This window comes from Quercus robur, chromosome 10 (assembly GCF_932294415.1).
Source record: "Quercus robur chromosome 10, dhQueRobu3.1, whole genome shotgun sequence".
Lineage (NCBI taxonomy): Eukaryota > Viridiplantae > Streptophyta > Magnoliopsida > Fagales > Fagaceae > Quercus > Quercus robur.
Window position 1 is genome coordinate 36,463,596 of NC_065543.1, and position 18,921 is coordinate 36,482,516.

General features: G+C 33.8%; 1 protein-coding gene across 5 annotated transcripts; it reads left to right on the plus strand.

The window, feature by feature from the left end:
• Window positions 1-295: 295 nt before the first annotated feature.
• Window positions 296-18,683, plus strand: LOC126702435 (TMV resistance protein N-like). Of its 5 annotated transcripts, XM_050401136.1 has the most exons (12): window positions 296-479; window positions 1,459-1,971; window positions 2,220-3,309; window positions 3,435-3,650; window positions 3,756-4,817; window positions 4,905-6,011; window positions 9,044-9,147; window positions 12,540-13,008; window positions 13,145-13,297; window positions 13,467-13,568; window positions 13,740-14,153; window positions 18,297-18,683. In XM_050401136.1, the coding sequence occupies exons 2-6, from the start codon at window positions 1,484-1,486 to the stop codon at window positions 5,631-5,633; spliced, it is 3,585 nt and encodes a 1,194-aa protein (XP_050257093.1). In that variant the 5' UTR covers window positions 296-479; window positions 1,459-1,483; the 3' UTR covers window positions 5,634-6,011; window positions 9,044-9,147; window positions 12,540-13,008; window positions 13,145-13,297; window positions 13,467-13,568; window positions 13,740-14,153; window positions 18,297-18,683. The 5 variants fall into 5 exon arrangements, with proteins under 5 accessions (XP_050257093.1, XP_050257092.1, XP_050257090.1 ...); XM_050401135.1 differs by having other exon boundaries at window positions 4,905-5,719; window positions 13,145-14,153; XM_050401133.1 differs by lacking the exons at window positions 12,540-13,008; window positions 13,145-13,297; window positions 13,467-13,568; window positions 13,740-14,153; window positions 18,297-18,683 and adding an exon at window positions 10,624-10,773.
• The last annotated feature ends 238 nt before the right edge of the window (window positions 18,684-18,921 follow it).

Genomic DNA, 18,921 nt, shown 5'->3' on the forward strand with positions numbered 1-18,921 from the left:
TGTTTTTTGCTTTGTCATGTCGCTGCCGTTGATGGCTTTTACCAGTGATATGGTTATCGGGTCAATTGTGTTTTGGTTTAGCTTGCTGTTTACCATAGGTAGTGAACTGTGTTTATCATGTGAGGTTAATTTAGCTGGGGTTTAATTAGGGGTCATTTTCGGTAATTTGTTATTAATGGGAGTTTTTGGGACTTAACAAAAAGGAATATTCCATTAATCAAAAGATACCGTAAATTTAACAGATAAAGTAACATATATTAAGAGTATTTGATCATTTTGATATAGAAGAGAAAAATCGTTCGTCTACGAGTGGACTAAAGTAACATATATCATACACTCTCTGTCACAATTGTCTGTCTGTGATCTCTATTATTTTCTCTTTTCTCAAACTGAGCACACACAAAGGGGTTTTTTTTTGCGAACAATCGTTTAAGCCTCTTTATTTCGTCGACCTTGACAACGTGATTCACACCCTCAAGGTTCTCTCTCTTCTCTTATGCAAATGTTTTCTTTGTCTGAATTCAGAATTCTCTGTTTTTCTTTATATATTTAATTTGAATGATGACAAAGTAGAGGGAAAAGGAAGGAACATAAAATTTGTTTATCGGGGTTTTGTGTGTGTTTTCTTATTGTTTTATATCTGAATTTCTTCTCTTGTAGTGATCGTCAAATAAATTAATTAAATTTTCGTTTAATACTACGGATGAAACCAGAAATCTAGGTTATGGGGCCAAGGCATAAGCCCAAAAAAAAAAAAAAAAAAAAGCTAAAATGAAGACTAAATAAACTATGAAAAATAGAATTAATATACAATCAATATTAACAACATTTTAATAATAAAAAAATACAACTTATTTGTTTTCTAAATTGAATTTGATGTTCTTTTTAAATAATGAAATATTCTATGATTGATTTTGCAATAATTTTCCTTTCAATGTAGAAATTCAATAGCCTTTTAGAAAAAAATATCTTCATTTTTATTTCAAAGCCTAACTTTGACAATATTTATTATTGAAAATGTTCGTGTCGTAGTTGTAGTAAAAGTAAAAAGAGTAAATATAGCACATAGCACTAATTAGTTACCAGGAACTTTGATTCTCAAAAAAAACCAAATAAAGTTACCAGGAACTTACTCTTTCTTCTCTTATCTTTTCTTAATGGAGGAGTAAATTACATGCATATAGGCAATAGCACTAATTAGGTTCATCCATGTACCACGCCTAAAGAAACCAAAAAAGCATAGTCAAGAGTAAATGTAATTAAGAAGTCAGTCGTAGTAAGGGTAAAAGTATCATGGAGCGTTGTTTCATTGTAAGGAACAATACTTTTTTTTTTTTTTTTTTGTTTGGTATAAATTAAAATATAAATTAAAATGAGGAAGTTACTTATAGAGAAAGGGTTGATTTTTTAATTGAAGACTTGATTTTTTATTTTTGCTTTTTATAATCTTTATTGTAGTTCAAGATTTGGCAATATATTTCAAATGGCTTCCTCCTCATCATTTTCTTCCTCAACACCAAGTTGGAAATACGATGTCTTTCTTAGTTTTAGAGGTGAGGAAACTCGCAATACTTTTACGGATCATCTATATGATGCTTTGAATAAGAAGGGCATTATTACCTTTAGAGATGAGGAAAAACTTGAGACGGGAAAGTCTATTTCATCAGCGCTCTTTAAAGCAATAGAAGATTCGAGGATTGCACTGGTCGTTCTCTCAAAAAACTATGCATCTTCTACATGGTGCTTGGATGAACTTCAAAAGATCGTTGATTGCATGAAAGAGAAGGGAATGACAGTTTTGCCAGTTTTTTATGACGTGGATCCATCTGATGTACGAAAACAATTAAAAACTTTTGAAAAAGCTTTTGTTGCATATGAAGAAAGATTTATGGAAAATATGGAGAAGGTTGAAATGTGGAAAATTGCTTTAACAGAAGTCGCCAATCTTAAAGGGTGGCATTTAGTGAATAGGTAATCCAATTTCGCATATTTCTTTCATTTAAATATTCAACTCTTCTTATCTTTAATCTTGTTTGGAGGCTTAAGCAAACCCACATACATCTTCATGATTCTTTCAATTTTTCCTTTAGCCAATTAATTTAATTTTTTTTCCCAAGTAAAAAAAAAGAGCACTGGATTTCTACTTATTTTCTTTTGTGTGGCTTATTTATTGGTGGTTTAAACTCACCACATAACATTACGTTCTCTCTCCATTGCAGGCCTGAGTCAAAAATCATCCAAAACATTGTGGAAGACATATGGCATAAATTGAGTTATGCATTCTCTGAATGTAATGAAGGCAAAGTTGGAATAATTTCTCGAGGAGAGAAATTGGTGTCACTTTTGTCTATAGGGTCAAATGATGTTCGCATTATAGGACTTTGGGGGATGGGAGGAATTGGTAAAACAACTCTTGCTAGAGTTGTTTTTCGCATGGTTTCTGAGAAGTTTGAAAGTTGTTGTTTTCTATCCAATGTTAGGGAAGAATCTGAAAAAAGTGGTTTAGTTCGACTCCAACAATTACTTATTCTTAAACTTTTGAATGAAAGTATGAGTATACATGATGTTGATGATGGAGTTTTCACAATCAAGAATAGGTTACGTCATAAAAGAATTCTTCTCATTCTTGATGATGTAGATCAATTAGGCCAATTAGACAACTTAGCTGGGAATCATATTTGGTTTGGTTCAGGTAGTAGAATAATCATAACAACAAGGGATAGGCATTTACTACGATTAGCACATGCAGATGACATATATGATGTTGAGGGATTGGATGATGGTGAAGCTCTTCATCTTTTGAGTTTGAAAGCTTTTAAAACAGATCATCCTCCCAAAGATTTTCAAGAGTTGTCCAAAGATGTTGTGCATTATGCCAAAGGACTTCCTTTAGCTATTGAAACTTTGGGTTCCTTTTTGTTCAATAGAGGTGTTGATATATGGAAAGATACATTGAAGAGGCTTAAAGAATTTCCTGAAACTGCAATTCTTCAAAAGCTTAAAATAAGTTATGAAGGACTACAAGAAACAGAGAAAAAAATATTTCTATATATTGCATGTTTTTTTAATCATGAGGAAAAAAATAGTGTAGTAGAAACACTAGATTATCTTGATCTTTTCCCTTATGTTGGATTAAGGGTCCTTGTTGATAAATCTCTCATAAAAATGAATGAATTTGAAGTGTGTGTGCATGATTTACTACAAGAAATGTGCCAAGAAATAGTTCGTGAAGAGTGCCGTGAAGATCCTGGAAAGCGTAGCATACTATGGTCATTTGAGGACATTAATAATGTACTAAAAAACAATACGGTAAGTGGTTATTTAGAAAGCTTGTGCATATAGCCTATCATATTATTCAAACTAGTTCAACTTATAGTAGCATTGGCACTCATACATTTTGCAATTAAGTAATCCCTTTTGTTCATGATTATTAGGGAACAGAAGCAATTCAAGGCATGGCCTTAAAGTTGCCTGAATTGAAAGAGGCAAATTGGAATCCTGAATCATTTTCAAAGATGCGTCATCTTAAATTGCTTAGAATTGATAATGTTCACCTTTTACATGATCCCAAACATTTGCCAGATAGCTTAAGAGTTCTTATTTGGAGTGGGTACTCTTCAAAATCTTTGCCATCAAGTCTCCATCTAACGGTAATATAGCCACCCCTAAACAATTTTATTTTTATTTTGCATTCAACTTTAAGGTTTTATAAATGCTAATTGTTTTATGTTTCTTTTTTGGGGGGGTTTTAACAGAATTTTGAGAGCTTGAAACTTATCCAATTGATTGGGTCTCCAAACCTTATTGAAACCCCTAATTTTAACAAAATCCCAGTTCTTGAGAAATTGGTTCTTGTAGATTGTTTAAATCTACATGGGGTGCACCCATCAATTGGAGTTCATAAAAAGTTAATTCATCTTTGTATAAAAGGCTGTAGAAACCTCAAAAGTCTTCCAACCAAGCTTGAAATGGGGTCTCTTGAGACTCTTATTCTTTCTGGATGCCCAAAAATTAAAAAGATTCCAGAATTTGGAGAAAACATGCGGCGTGTGTTGAAACTTTACTTAGATGGAATTGCTATTACTAAACTACCCACATCAATTGGGCATTTGACCGACCTTGCTTTGTTGAATATAAGAGATTGCAAAAGTCTCACGTGTCTACCGAGCACCATTTTTAATTTGAAGTTACTTAAAGAAATGAATATTTCTGGATGCTCAAAACTTGAGGGACTGCCTGAGATATTGGGGAACACTGAAAGTGTAAAGGAGTTAGATGTGAGTGGAATTGCTATAAAAGAGGTGCCTTCTTCCAATGGTCTCTTAAAAAATCTTATGCTATCTTTCCGTGAATGTAAATCTACATCTTGGTATGATCTCCTCCCTTTTTATTCAAGGCCAAAAAGTCCCAATCCCGTGGGATTGTTCTCTCTATCGGGTTTGTGTTCTTTGACCAAATTGAATTTAAGAGACTGCAATCTCAGGGCAATCCCAGATGATATTGGTTGCTTATTCTCTTTAGAGGAAATAAATCTAAGGGGAAATAGTTTTGTTTGCCTTCCTGACAGCATCAATCAACTATGTAAGTTGAGAAGCATGGATTTGAAGATTTGCACGAGTCTTCGATCATTGCCAAAGCTTCCATTAAGTCTCGTATTTGTTTGGGGAGATGGTTGTACCTCATTGGAAACAGTACCAGATTTACTAAGACCTAATTCTTTATGTGAGGTAGAGCTTTGGCTTTCAAATTGTAGTAAACTGGCTGACAATCAAGGTTTCATTGACATGTTTTTTACAGTGATAAGAAAACAACTTCAGGTCTCTCTCTCTCTCTCTCTCTCTCTCTCTCTCTCTCTCTCGTTTCTCTCTCTCTCTCTAAAAAACGATCTGCTTTGTATGTTTTAGGGACTCTCTCTTCACGGTAGATATGACAATCCTGATTTCAATTGGAGATATGAATTCGTTATTCCTGGAAGTGTAATTCCAAAGTGGTTTAGCCACCAAAGTATGGGAGCTGAAGTGAATATAAAAGAACCTTCTTCTCATTTGTGTACTAATGATTGGATGGGGATTGCTGTTTGCGCTATATATTGTTCTGTTCCACATTGCAAATCCAATGATATCATTGTTAAGCATACACTATCCTGTCAGTTAGTAGTGAATGGAAATGAAATGCCTGCTATAACAGATACTGTGTCAACCATTGGTTCATCAGATAATATTTGGCTACTTTATTTGCTTAAACAATACTACAAGGAGGAGGACATAAAACTATTGAAGGAATGTGAAGCAAATGAATTCAGTCAAATTGGCATTAAAATTAAACCCAGTTATTCAGTCATGGTGAAAAAATGCGGGTTCCGTGTGGTATACAAGAAAGACATAGAAGATCTAAACCAAACTATGGCTCAGAGTAGCATCACTAGCATCATTCCTTATGAGGACTTGGATGTTCACAATCATAATTTCAACAATTCAGCAGTGGTAGTAGAATGTAATCAAGCAAAGCGAACCCGTGATGATTATGATGGGGCTGGACCTGGTGGAGAAGGAAGCTCTAATGATGTGCCACACCCAAAAAGGATTGAAAGGCTCCCAGAAGATAACTCTAATTGTGCAGAGTCAAGCGAGTAGGAATGTGCTGAGGAGTTTAGTGATTGGCAGGAATCTAGTGAAAGTGAGCTGAAATGTTGATGGAATTTGAAGGTTTCAAATACTCTGTAAGTCAATGAATCGAAATTAATTACTATATTTTCTCTTGATTACTAGTATGTCATTGTCTTTTTTTTTAATCTTTAGTTTTGTCGGTTGCTGGCTTGCTGCATTATCTTTTTTCCTTTAAGGTACTTGTTTAATGCAAAAAATAAGATTTTAAAACATAATGATTATGGTATTTTCGAATCAGTTTTTTGTGTTAGTTGTTTGTGTTGGTTGCCCCCTTGATGTTGGATTATAGGACTTGTTCATGAGGAGAAAATGTCACATCACCAAGAGGCAAGAAGACTGTCCATTGTATGCTTCTGATTTTCACTTGCTCTCTATTAGATTACTGGGTAAAATCTGAACTTTTGTTGCCTATATATAGTTCATCATTTTAAAAACTAGTCGCTAACCCGTGCGATGCACGGGATAATTCAATAATAATCATATATATATATATATTTAATTTGCTTGGGTACATTAATAATCAGTTTGCAAAAAAAGAAAAAAATGTACAATGAAACCCCTAATTGACAGCACATCCTAACATCGAAGAGTGTTGGTTTAAATTTTCTAATGATCTTTATTTCATCACTTTTCTATATAAAATAGCCGAAACAATTGGCTAATGATATAATAACATCCTAATGAGCAATGACAACCAACGTAATCACCTTATCTACTCTACAAAAAAGAATGAGTTTATTTCAAATCCAACTACTGCTACTTGACCCTATCAACAAAAAACGCAAAAAACTACTGCTACTTTTTTGTTTTTTATGATAGAGAAAACTACTGTCACTTGCTAGGGATAAACTGCTACAATTATTCTAATAACTTGACTGCTGTATCCTTATCTGCTATGGGGCTTCAGGGCCCATATATATCACTGAAAAATATAAAATAACAATGTAAATCAGACTGATCAAATTCAATTAAAAAGAAGAAGAAGAAATTAGAGAGAAAGACAAATAGAGGAGAGACTCTTACAGGAGTGGCAGTCTTTGATATTTTGAGGAGACAATGATCCTATACGTGAAATTATGTGAATCAATTAGGACTCAAATTTAAGAAATTAAAGAACAGAATTCCAAATTAACAAAAAAAAAAAAAAAAAACCAGAGGTTAGAAAAAATTCAGATCTTGATAAACTTACTTGATATGGCCACAGCCGTGCTTGTTATGTCCACAATTCCTGCACTTGGTTCTACAAATGAATCAAAAAAATTAAGACAGAAACAAAACAAAAACAAAAAAACCTTTATTTAATATTTTGTTTCTTGTTTTTCACCAAAAAGAAAAGTGAAACATGCAACTTACAGTGTTCCAATTCTGTACCTTGAAGAGACAGTTGTAGATCCCATTGGAGAGTGTTATGATATATTTGGCAAAGAGAGGAAAACTTGTATAGAGCAATGTATCAAAGTTGTGCAGAAAATAAATTATCAGAGAGAGGGGGAGAGAGAGAGAGAAGCGTATAGGGAAGAAAAAAAAGATAAAAAAGAAGTGTACTCGTATTTTTTTTTTTTTTGTGGGAACGAATGTGAAAGGTGCATAATTTGTAACTACCCAGGTGCCAAAAAGAAGCGTTTGTTTGAAACAGAACATTGTGTGATTGTGTATTAATTCACTAAAATGTTTCTCTTATTCTACCAAACGAAAAGACACAATGTTTCGGTATTTTTAAATGTAAATGTGGCAATAATTTGTGTAGTCACGTGGCGCAATAAAATGCAGTCACTAAAATGTTTCTCTTATTCTACCAAACGAAAAGACACAATGTTTCGGTGTTTTTAAATGTAAACGTGACAATAATTTGTGTAGCCATGTGGCGCAATAAAACGTAGTCAACAAAAAGTCAAATGTTTCGGCTATTAGTTATTATATAGATATATAGATATAGATTTTCAAAGTGCAAAAACAATATATGTATGCCACTGCAAACTTTATAATCAGAATTAATTGTTATGTCATTACAAATGATATATGTGAAATCATGTATAGATCGCAATCAGAATGATTAGTCTAGCTAGATGTAGCATCAAGTTTCCTCGTTGAAGGTTTTCTACTGTTGTGTACTAAGTAACCTTTAACCAATGAAAATGCTCTTTTTCTGATAAAAAGACCGGCTGATTTTCTATTTTTGTATTTTTTTTCTTTTTATTATTATTTTGCTCTGAAATTTTCATTATTCTAATGTAAAAACAATCATAGAATTTATTAAAATGATTCGTATTAGCATGTTTTAGGATGTAAAGTTAGTAAATGTACAAACTTTCAAACATAGTTTGATTATAACTTAACTTTTTATGAGGAATTAATGTGGATATGAAAAATTTCCTTATTGACCAAATCATTCAACTGAGTTCTTGAAATATCCAAATAACGTCAACATTTTTCATAATTGATTGATCCATGGGTCAATTGAAAAAAGGATTTGCATCAGCATAAATTATGCACTACAACAAACATGAGCTTTTTCAACATATTTGTATCCACAGTCATTAAAAAATGTTGATAAAAGCCTTTAATTTCTACATTTGCACTCAACTGTTGAAAATTCACATATGTATTTTCGTAGTTGGCATAACTTGAAATAAGGGGTGAGAAATTCACATATGTATTTCCACAGTTGGCATAACTGTTGAAATAAATGGTAAATAAGTGGTGAGAAATTTACATGCCAACTGATTAAATAGGGATAATTATATCAACAGTTGGATGAATGTTGAAAAAAGAAATTAAATGTTTTAATCAACGGGTTATAAATGTTGAAAATAAAAACACAGAGCTTATATAGGTATTTTACTATTAAATATTTTTATCCTACAACTGCTCCCTCTCTCTCTATCACTCCTCTCATAGGTTTTGGCGGTTAATTTTCCTGTTATTTTCTAGGCAACCAAACAGAATCTAGTCGCTCCCTCTCTCTCGCTCTATATCTCGCTCTCACTCTTGTTCTCTCATAGGTCTTGGTGGTCGATTTTCCTGTGGTTTTCTAGGCAACCAAACAGAATTCAATCGCTTCCTTTCTCTTGCTCTCGCTCTCTCATAGGTCTTGACGGTTGATTTTCCTGTAATTTTCTAGGCAACCAAACAGATTCTCGACTCAATTTTTCTATTATTCTCCCTCCGATTAGGTATTTTTTCTATTTCTCTCGATTTCGTTGTTTTAAAAACTTATTTTTGATCAGTTTGTTTTTTCTTAGACTCGAATTTTGGCCATACTCTGTTATTCGCTGTGAAGATTTTGAAATTTTGTGGTTTTTGTTCTTGAATTTAAAATGCTATGTCAAAATTGAATTTGTGGTTTTGTGTATTGCGTGCTTTCAATGTGATTGTAGGTGCATTGGAAGTTCAGCTCAATGGATGGTCAAGGAGAGTTCAAATTTCACTATTTGTGGGATTGAAAGCTAGAACGTTTGTGAGTTCAAATTACAAGTGCTGGGTAAGTTCTTTAGTTGAGCTTCATGCTTAATGTGGTTCTAATTTTTAATTTGTTATTATTATTATGATTATTTTTTTTACCAAATTTGTGATGAATTGGAGTAGTTGTGACCTCACCACTATGAATTATTATTGTCTTGCATATGGTTTTAGAATAAATTCTTTTGCAGTGGACACTAAGCATGCCTTTTTTGATGTAATATCAGATTCAATCCCCTTAAAGAATGTAAAATATTGTGATAAATAATAGGGTAGAAAGACAAGTGATTAAACTTTTCACCATTGGCCCAAAATAAAATAAATAATAGGGTAGAAAGACACTAAGGTTATGTTTGGTAACAGTTTTTGTTTTCTATTTTTAAAAATTTGTTTTTGGGAATATAAAGAAAAAATAATTTTCTTGTATTTTTGAAATTAAAAACATGTTTGGTTAGTTGAAATTAAAAAAAAAATAGTTTTTTAAAGAAAAAAATAAAAAAAAAAATACTAAAATATGTTGTTATTAGGATTTGAACTTTAATGTTAACTCATTAAATGAGACAGATTTATTAAATCAAATGCGTGTCTTCTTTGACTTTTGTAAACTAGAAACTGAAAACTGCCTTTTGCATGTTTTCAGTTTCCTTCACAAATTGAGTTTTGAAAATAGTTTTTGTTTTCTGTCCATTTTGAGTTGCCAAACAAGTTTTTTAGTTTCAAAAATAGAAAATTGTTTTTTAAAATAGAAAATAAGAGGAAAAAACAGTTACCAAACATATCCTAAGCATGTTGTGACCATTTTTTTTTTAATATTCATTTGCATGCAGAATTTGGTCTTAGCTACTGCATTTGTGTGGTGTGAACCAAGTTACATGCACCTAGGCTGAAGTTCTTAATAATTCCCCTTAACTAATCTACAGAAAAGAGGGTTCAAATCCTCCCTTTGTAAACTAGTTTGGGCTGCATCAATGTATCATGTTTGGATTCAGAGAAATGCTACAGTGTTTAATGGAAGAATCTTGTTAGAGGAGGCTCTAATGCAACAAATCAAAGATTATGTGAGGTTGTGTGCAGGTAGTTGCAAAGCAGTGACCAATTCACATTGTTATAGGGTTTTATGTAGTAAGTGGAACATTTCTTTCTTTGTTTTGAGTGCTAGAACAGATTAAGGGTTGGTGTTTGACTTCTGACCGTGTGCTGTTGGAGTCTCAGGTTTCCTCCACTGAGAATTGGTGTTTATATTTCTAGTTTCATTTGTTGATCAATAATATCACTTATTCATTAGAAAAACTAAGGGTGGGGAAACCTCATCAAGGTGAAAAATGAACTTATTAGTTTGTAGTGCACTTATTAGGGGTCGTCAAGACCCCTGGTAAAAACCATTGAACTTTGCTTAAAAATCTCAAATTTTTATATTGGGTTTTTGTTTTTGTTCTGAAAATGGTGTTTTAGTTTGATTTTTTTGATATAGGTTTGTGTTTTTTTGTGGATTTTTAAGGTGGGTAGTTGGTGTATCAGACCACTAAGAAGAGGGCAAGTGGACCCAAGTGCCCTATCACTGGCAAGAGAATCCAAGGGGCATGTAGTATCTATATATTTGTGTTTTGGTGTATTGGGTCTTTTGCTAAATCTGAAAATGTTTTATTGATTTGTCGTTATAATTTGTGATTGTAATTTTGCTATCTGTGGATATGTAACTTGTGTTGTGGTGGATGTGATAATATATTAGTGCGTTGTTGTTATTATGGTCATGGTTTCTTGTTTGTATTGTCTGAGTATAGGAACCTAATATATTAGTGCATTGTTTATATTGTCTGAGTATAGGAACCTAATTTGTTTATTAATATAATTACTCTTACTTATCACAAAAATAGCTGAATTGTTATTTACTGCCATTGAAGTTGACTTTCTTGACCAATGGAAATGCTAGTTTAAACATGAAATTGAGTCTTGATGATCAAATAATTGACTCTCAATCTTTAACAGTGGCTATACTTGCATCTTTGTTATTTGGTGAGTCCATTGGGTTTGTTGGAGGCGCAGGGCTTGTACTTGGTGTCATAGGACTTTTACTCCTTGAAGTAAACATAAATGCTTTTGAGTTTAGGTTTGTTTTTCAATTCGTCTATTTTGGCTTCAAATATCTCCTTTAATTGCAGACTACTCATAGGAGGAGTAGTGTTAGGCATTAGGCAACTCTAATTTAGATAACTTACCCATCATGATGTGATGACGAAGTCAATGATAACACTTCCTCAACTATAGAATAACTTTTGATAAAGCCATATGTTTTTAAATTGATATTTCCTAGCTGCTGTGTTAAGTTGATGTATTTCTCATTGCTAACTCCTTGACTAGAAGTGGAAAACATTTACTATCCTTCAACCTGGTCTGTACCAGTCTAGACATAAAAAATCACGATCCATATGTAAAGGGTATATAGCTTTGAGGCTTATAGTAATAGGTTTCTCTGAAAACGAACTAAGCATGATCCATATGTAATGATTTTGTTTTAACACTATATATTTCTGTAAAAAAAATAAAAAAATCATCTAATTGTTTTGAAAAGAAAACTTATCTAATTTTGGTTTGGATTGGTCTGCAATAATTTTATAAAATGTGGATTGTGAAATGAGGCTGATAACGTGGTCAAATTTTAGAATATTAGAAGAAAATAAGCTAAAAAATAGTGGAAGTTCATGTCCAATACAACCTCTAGTTTGAATGATTCATTCTTAGGATATATTGCACTTAAAAGAAGTTTTTGGGGGAAGGAGGTATTGCATAATTAGTGCATAAATATTAAAGAAAAGGCATGGATAAAATAGTGGACATTGCAAACTGTGAAGAGCCTGAGTTTGCTTTAGGCTGCTATCATGGCACTTTTAGAGAGGGAAGAAATAAAAAAGGGATCTATTGCAGTCATTTTGCATCTGTGTCTTGGCCTTGTAGTTGTTGTTAGTTGTGCCCATGTGTTGGACTTGCACACACCTGATTGTAAAAGTTAGTTAATATTATATTATGTTCAGTTAAACAATTTCTTGTTTGTTAATTACTTGTACTCATTGGCTCATTGCCTTACCTGTAACAGTAACTCGATGCCTCATTTATTTATTTTTGATGAAGGATGCCTAATGGAAAATTCTGTACATATAAATTTGGTCAGGGACATTCAATTTATTGCAATTTGATTAGATTTAAATCAGTGGGCCTCGTGTTAAAATATTAGTAGTTTCATGAATGGACATGAGCTAGATATTTATTTTAGCAGTTCAATTAGCAAGAAAATGAAGCCTTTAATGAGTAGTTATTGCAGGCACTGTTCACATTACCGGTGCATTTACTTTCATAAGAAGAACTCTATTATGTATCATGATGGCTTAGTGTGGTTGACACAAGTTGTTTATATTGCAGGGCTGTCATCCTTCATTCTTGTTAGGTAGCTGTGGAAGCATATTCAATGAGAAGAGGTCAAAATCTACCTATGGCTAGAGTTAGAGAGTTAGAAACGATGGAGCTATTACAAGAGAAGAGTTGGCTGGAAGTGCTAGAAATTATGGAGCTATTCCAAGAGAAGAGTCGGCTAGAAGTGCTAGAAATCATGGAGTTACTCCAAGAGAAGAGTCGGCTAGAAGTGCTAAAAACAGTGGAGCTATTGCAAGAGAAGAGTCGGCTGGAGGTGCTAGAAATTATGGAGCTATTTCAAGTGAAGAGTCGGCTGGAAATGCTAGAAATTATGGAGCTATTCCAAGAGGAGAGTCGGCTAGAAGTGCTGGAAATTATGGAGCTATTCCAAGAGAAGAGTCAGCTGGAAGTGCTAGAAACAATGGAGCTATTGCAAGAGAAGAGTCTAGAACAAGTGAAAGTGGTGGCTCACGAGTTGGTAACTAAAACAATACATTTAAAAAAAAAAATTAAATTAAAAAAATTCTATATCTATTTTGAATTACTATAATTACCATTCTAATATTTGCAAACATTTATTGTTGACATGTGCCACAATTTTTTTTACTACACAGGAAATAAGAAAGGGCAAGGGGCTACACGGAATCTAAATCTTGCAAAACTTTTTACAAAGGAAAATGTGTGATAAAAACAAGTATAGTCGTTCCAAAAATCTTATCGTTCACATTACTGGATCAAAAAGTTTCCAACAACGAAGTGAAGAAGAGGTTTGTACATATCATTTTCTCAATCTTTGAAACTTAATTTTTTTCAAGATAAAATATTGTTGCATAGTTATTTATGGTGCTTGACATTTTATGGAATGTCTATACTTTGTGTTGTTTAAATGATAGACATTTTATGGAATGTCTATGCTTTGTGTTGTTTAAAAGATAGAGGGAGAAAACTGGAGAAGATCCTAGTTGACTTCAATTATTTGAGATCACACATATGAGATCTAATGGACAAGCTGCAAATGAAACTACACAAGAAGTATTGGTATGAAAATTTCTAAAAATACTTGTATAACTTGTTAATATTTATTTTTATATGCTGTTAGAAAATGTATATATATTTTTTTTATGTGCTTTTAGCAAATGTGGTATAAATGCTCTTTTAATGCAAATGAGTGAATGACATTTAAGAGACTTACTGCTGAAATGGTTGAAGGGTCTTTGCAAATGTTTGGCGATGAAATGTTTGTAGAGGTATTTGAACCTTAACATCATGGTTGTGTTCGTGGTTATGGAGATGGTGTTAGTCCAACAGAATTATGGGGTTCCTCTTCATCTACTATTCGTGACCTCCAAAGGAAATTGAAAGAATCTGAGGAAAGACGCAAGGAGAATGATGCTAACCTTTTGAGGCAATTGAAAGAATTTGAGGAAAGAAGCAAGGAGAATGCTGCTAACCTTCTAAGGAAATTGAAAGAATCCGAGGAACACCGCAAGGAAAGTGACGCTAATGTACAACTCTTGAAGGCACAAGTTAATCGGGTTGAGAGTTTGCTAGCACAAGTACTGAAAAACATGGCTCCATTTGAGCTAGCTCAATCTGATAGTTCTTCCTAACTTTACCAATCAGGTTAGTTTGTTAATCATTTAGCATTCATTTGTGGAAAGTTTTGTTTTACGTCTGAAGTTGAACTGCCACTGTGGTGTTGATGACTTCATCACAAATACACCCCCATCAACTTGGTCATTGGCTATTAAAGATAGCCACAGGACCTCTGAGTTATAAATTTTTTAAAAAATAATATAAAGATAGCCTAGGACCTGCAAAATCAGCTTTGCCATACTAGATTGACACTCAATTGTTTTCCCTCCCCACTGTCTTTGTGGTATCCATGTCAAATTAGTCCTCTAGATTTCTTATGCAAACGTATGACTTATGACACATGGCAACCTATCCACTTGCTGTCCATTTACTGACTCGGAGGTGTACCATTGGCTAGGCAGATAGTAATTTCTTTTTCCTTATTGCCTATGATTTTTATTACTACCTGGTGAGGGGTATTGTCAAGTAGCTGACAATACCTGACAACTTGAGGTATTTTCAAGTAGCATATTACTTATTAAATAAAAGGGGGCATTGTCAGGTAGCTGGGAAGATTATTGGGTTTAGCAGATGTTTTGGCAAGTTTTTCTGACTACCAAGATTTGTTATTATTTTTTTGAATTACTTTTATCTGAAAAGTTCAACTCATGTATTGTTTTTTAAATTCAAGTACTTAAAATGACTTTTTCCTTAGTATCCGAGAACTTTGATTTGATTTCAGTTTCAACCAAGTGTTATGAAAGTACAAATCTTGCCCCAGGAGTTGCTGCTTAACGTGAAGTGTCACATCTGATGTATAGTAAATGCATTGTGTGGCTGTTTGGGTCAGACTTTCATCTTATTCTCCAAATTCTCTTCCCCAGTTAAAAAAATAAGTAAATAAAAAACTAAAAAATGCTTTAGTACCTCTCATCTTGGATGGATAGGTGCTGAAAGATTAGTCGATCAATAGATGTGAAATGGAAAAATTGGAAAGAGAACAGCAAAGTTTATTGACATTAGGTCCAAATGGATTATGTAGCAAGCCTTCCCCCTGGAGTCTTTCTTATTTTTCAGTGTTTGTGGCTTAAATGCAAGTAATTGGTCAGCAAGTAATGTCAGCCTAGTTAAATTGGACCGCCTTTTACGGTTGCAGTAATTTATTGATTTTTAACAGGTGTAGCTGGGTCCGTGACTTCTAGAGTAGATTAGTTAGGACTTAGGAAGTGTAAGTTCTTTTGAACTTGATCTACTTTGTCTCTGTTTTCTTGGTGTTGTGCAGGCCCTTATCTTCTATGTAAATTATATCCAAGAAGTTGAGTTTTAGGTTTGATGTCTTGAGATTAATGGGAAACTAGTGACGCTAGACAACCAGAACAAAACTGAAATAACGGAAAAATAAAAGATATGACTTAGGAGTCAGCACCTAGGCCTGGCTTGGAGTCAGCACCAAGCGGGAAAATCACTAGGAGTCAGCACCTAGGGTAGACCTGAAGTCAGCACCAGACTAAAGAAAGACCAAACGGCCATTGTTTTCATTCATCAAAATATCAACTATCTCCTCAAGGAGTACAATAGGTTGCTTATAAAGGATTGCTAAACCCTAATTCTAATTGGCTAGGAAACCCTAATTGCCTTATTACAAAAATAACCTTGCTTCCCAAATTAAAATACTAATAGCCTAATAAACTACTAGGACCTAAAACATAAAAATACAATTGACTTGCAAACATAAATAATATTAAATAATAATTTTCTTGCATCTCCCGCATCATTCTTCTCTGGTTGGAGAAAACTCGACCTCGAGTTTTAAAGCATTGAAGGATTAAGATGCTGACAAATAACACTTGCTTCAAGTTTGAAATCACCTTAGGGAGCACAGAGAAAAGAAAAACCTTGAATTCCACCACATCAAACTCATTTGGAATAACAAAATCAATGTGTGGAATCAGTATAATCTCTTCTTGAACCTTATGAACCATAGGAAACACTGTGGTTTTAACCTCTTCGACTTCACCAAGATGTAGATCTTCAAGGACTGTGGAGGGTTGATCAGAAGCACGTTCAACAACTTCAACTTTCACATCATATGCACTCTTTAACATAATACTCTCTTTAAGCACCATCTCTTCACCTTGCTGCTCTTCAATAGATTCATTTCCTTGCACGCATGTTAAAGCAACACTCGTCGAGGCATGTATGTCTGTGTCAACATTAGGCTTTGGTGTTGCTGGAGGATTCTCCACGACCAAGATATCATCATCAATGTTGTCTTCTATTGGGGCGGTTCATTGTGATCTAGTATCCTTGGTTTCCCAATTGAATCAGTTTGAGTCTTCTTTTGCTTCATCTGAGCAATCCTGTCTTGAACATTTTTCATGAGCTTTCAGATAATTCCTTTAATTCCTTGGTAGATAATTCCTTGATAGATTGTTCAAAAGTGCGCTAAGGACATGAAATGAGATGAGGATGATGATTCATTGTATTTGCTTCAACTTGAAAAGTACCACACTGAGATTGGGGTAGATACTTAGCTCGATAGTATGGTGACAAATACTCATCACAAAGCTTTTCTTTCTTATCTTCCTACACACTGATGGCAGGTTCATACCTCATATAGCGGAAATATTCAAGATTCTCCCAAAACCTTTGTGCTTTACCTCTTAACTTCAATTTGGCATACCTAACCTTTTTGTTATCTGCAAAATTTGCTTACTTAAAGAATTGCTCCATCCCATTCATCTAGTTGACAAAATCTCGTGGATAAGTTTCATAACCATCAAAATAAGGTTCTTCTAATATTACCATGATTCTCTAACTAAGACTATTCTCTCAAATATTTGCTGGGACTGGGCTGGTTGACAGGCTTGGATTTCGTGGGCTGGGTCTTGTATTTTTTTTTTTTTTTTTTGGTATACACGTAGAGAATATATTGACAATATTTCAAACCAGCAAATTAAACCAAAAGAGAAGAACCTTCAAACCCAAAGTGGCGTGGCCCACGTGTCTGCCTTGTCCTGAGGTGAACTCACGTGTTTGCCTTGTCCTGAGGTGACTAATAAACACAAACAGCAAAACTTCACAATGCAATATAGGTTGTGTAGACTCAGGTGAGGCTCGGGATAGGTCTCGGTGAGAGCAACAGTGAGCTCTGGTCAGATCTACATCGAAGTTTGGTCTGGCAATGGTGCACCAGATGAAGGGCTTCTAGTGGTGCAACACTGACAAGGATCAAGATCGGGCTCGCGGGTCGACTGAGATGGTATGGCTTCGATTGGAGCAGGTGAGCAGATGGCGGTTTGAAGGTTGGATCGTCGTGGTGGTGGCACTGGACAACGAAATTGGAAGTCGCCAGTGTGATGGGGACGTTGTTGGTGATGGAGGCTAATGGCGGCGCTGACTTCTTGTGGATCTGAATTGTGATTTGATGGGATGAGAAACATGGCAACGAATGAATTTTTTTTTTTTTTTAATACTTTTCTGGTTAATGACTGCGGTGATGCTTCAAATAGATCGGTGTTTGCTCTAATACCAAATATGACGCAGGACAACCAGAACAAAACTGAAATAACGGAAAAATAAAAGATAGGACTTAGGAGTTAGCACCAAGCAAGAAAACCATTAGGAGTCAGAACCTAGGGTAGACCTGGAGTTAGCACCAGACCAAAGAAAGACCAAATGGCTATTGTTTTCATTCATCAAAATATCAACTATCTCCTCAAGGAGTACAATAGGTTGCTTATAAAGGATTGCTAAACCCTAATTCTAATTAGCTAGGAAACCCTAATTGCTTTATTACAAAAATAACCTTGCTTTCCAAATTAAAATACTAATAGCCCAATAAACTACTAGGACCTAAAACATAAAAATACAATTGACTTGCAAATTATTAAATAATAATTTTCTTGCATCTCCCTCATCAACCAGGGGAGGGTATATATGTTCAATCTTTACCAACATATCGAAAAGAAAAGAAAAGAGAAAAGGTGAATAGAATTGTTATTTTATTGATATACGAAGGAATCACATTCATATATGAAACTCCATTTCTTTGGTAATACCTAATGTAGTTGTTATTGCTTTATTTACCTCTTTTCTGACAAGGTAGACATTAATTCCTTCATCTTTTGTTGATTTGAATTTTGGTTAATTAATGTTTTGATGAAATATTTGTGCGCTTCTTGCCTGCAGAATCTTACAGATAAGATAGAGATCTTCTTTGATGAGAAGCTCAAGGCCTTATTTGATGGTAAAAGGATAAAGTTGGATTCTTGAAAATTGGGAAACTGCAAACTTTGTTAAGGCAAGTAATTGCAATCTCAAATGTTTGGCTTAGGATCAATGGCCCTACCCTGATACAGATCAAATCTCTTTTGACATTTCTCTTTTGTCATTTTGGATGTTATTGTGTCACTTTTACTTTTGTTTGAGTGAAACCTTTGGGCTGGATTTGCAACTTAAAAAAGATTTTAGCTGTACATGTTGTAAAAGCATTTAGAAAAATATATTAGGACATGTGAAAATCATTTGGGAAATTATATTGATGGTATTAATGCAATTGTGTATGTGTTTATATTTTGCATCAGGTTATTAAATTTTGATCAATGTGAAAGAGTGCATCCAAATTGATTTTTTTTTTTTTTTAAGAAAAAAAACTTATTTCAACGTTTACAAACCGTTGAAACTAATCTCAAGATACCATTTATCAACAGTTGAGTGTATGTGGATAAAAGTAATAAGCAATACCACTTCAACGTTTATTAATCATTGATAAATGTGTAACATTTTTTTCAATGGTTGCATAGGCTGTAGAAAA

Bases quoted from the DNA above. Each gene is read 5' to 3' on its own strand.
- LOC126702435 (XM_050401136.1), top strand. From the start codon at position 1,484: ATGGCTTCCTCCTCATCATTTTCTTCCTCAACACCAAGTTGGAAATAC. The intron at 3,310-3,434 runs GTAAGTGGTTAT...CATGATTATTAG, and splicing joins ATGTACTAAAAAACAATACG to GGAACAGAAGCAATTCAAGG. The intron at 3,651-3,755 runs GTAATATAGCCA...GGGTTTTAACAG, and splicing joins CATCAAGTCTCCATCTAACG to AATTTTGAGAGCTTGAAACT.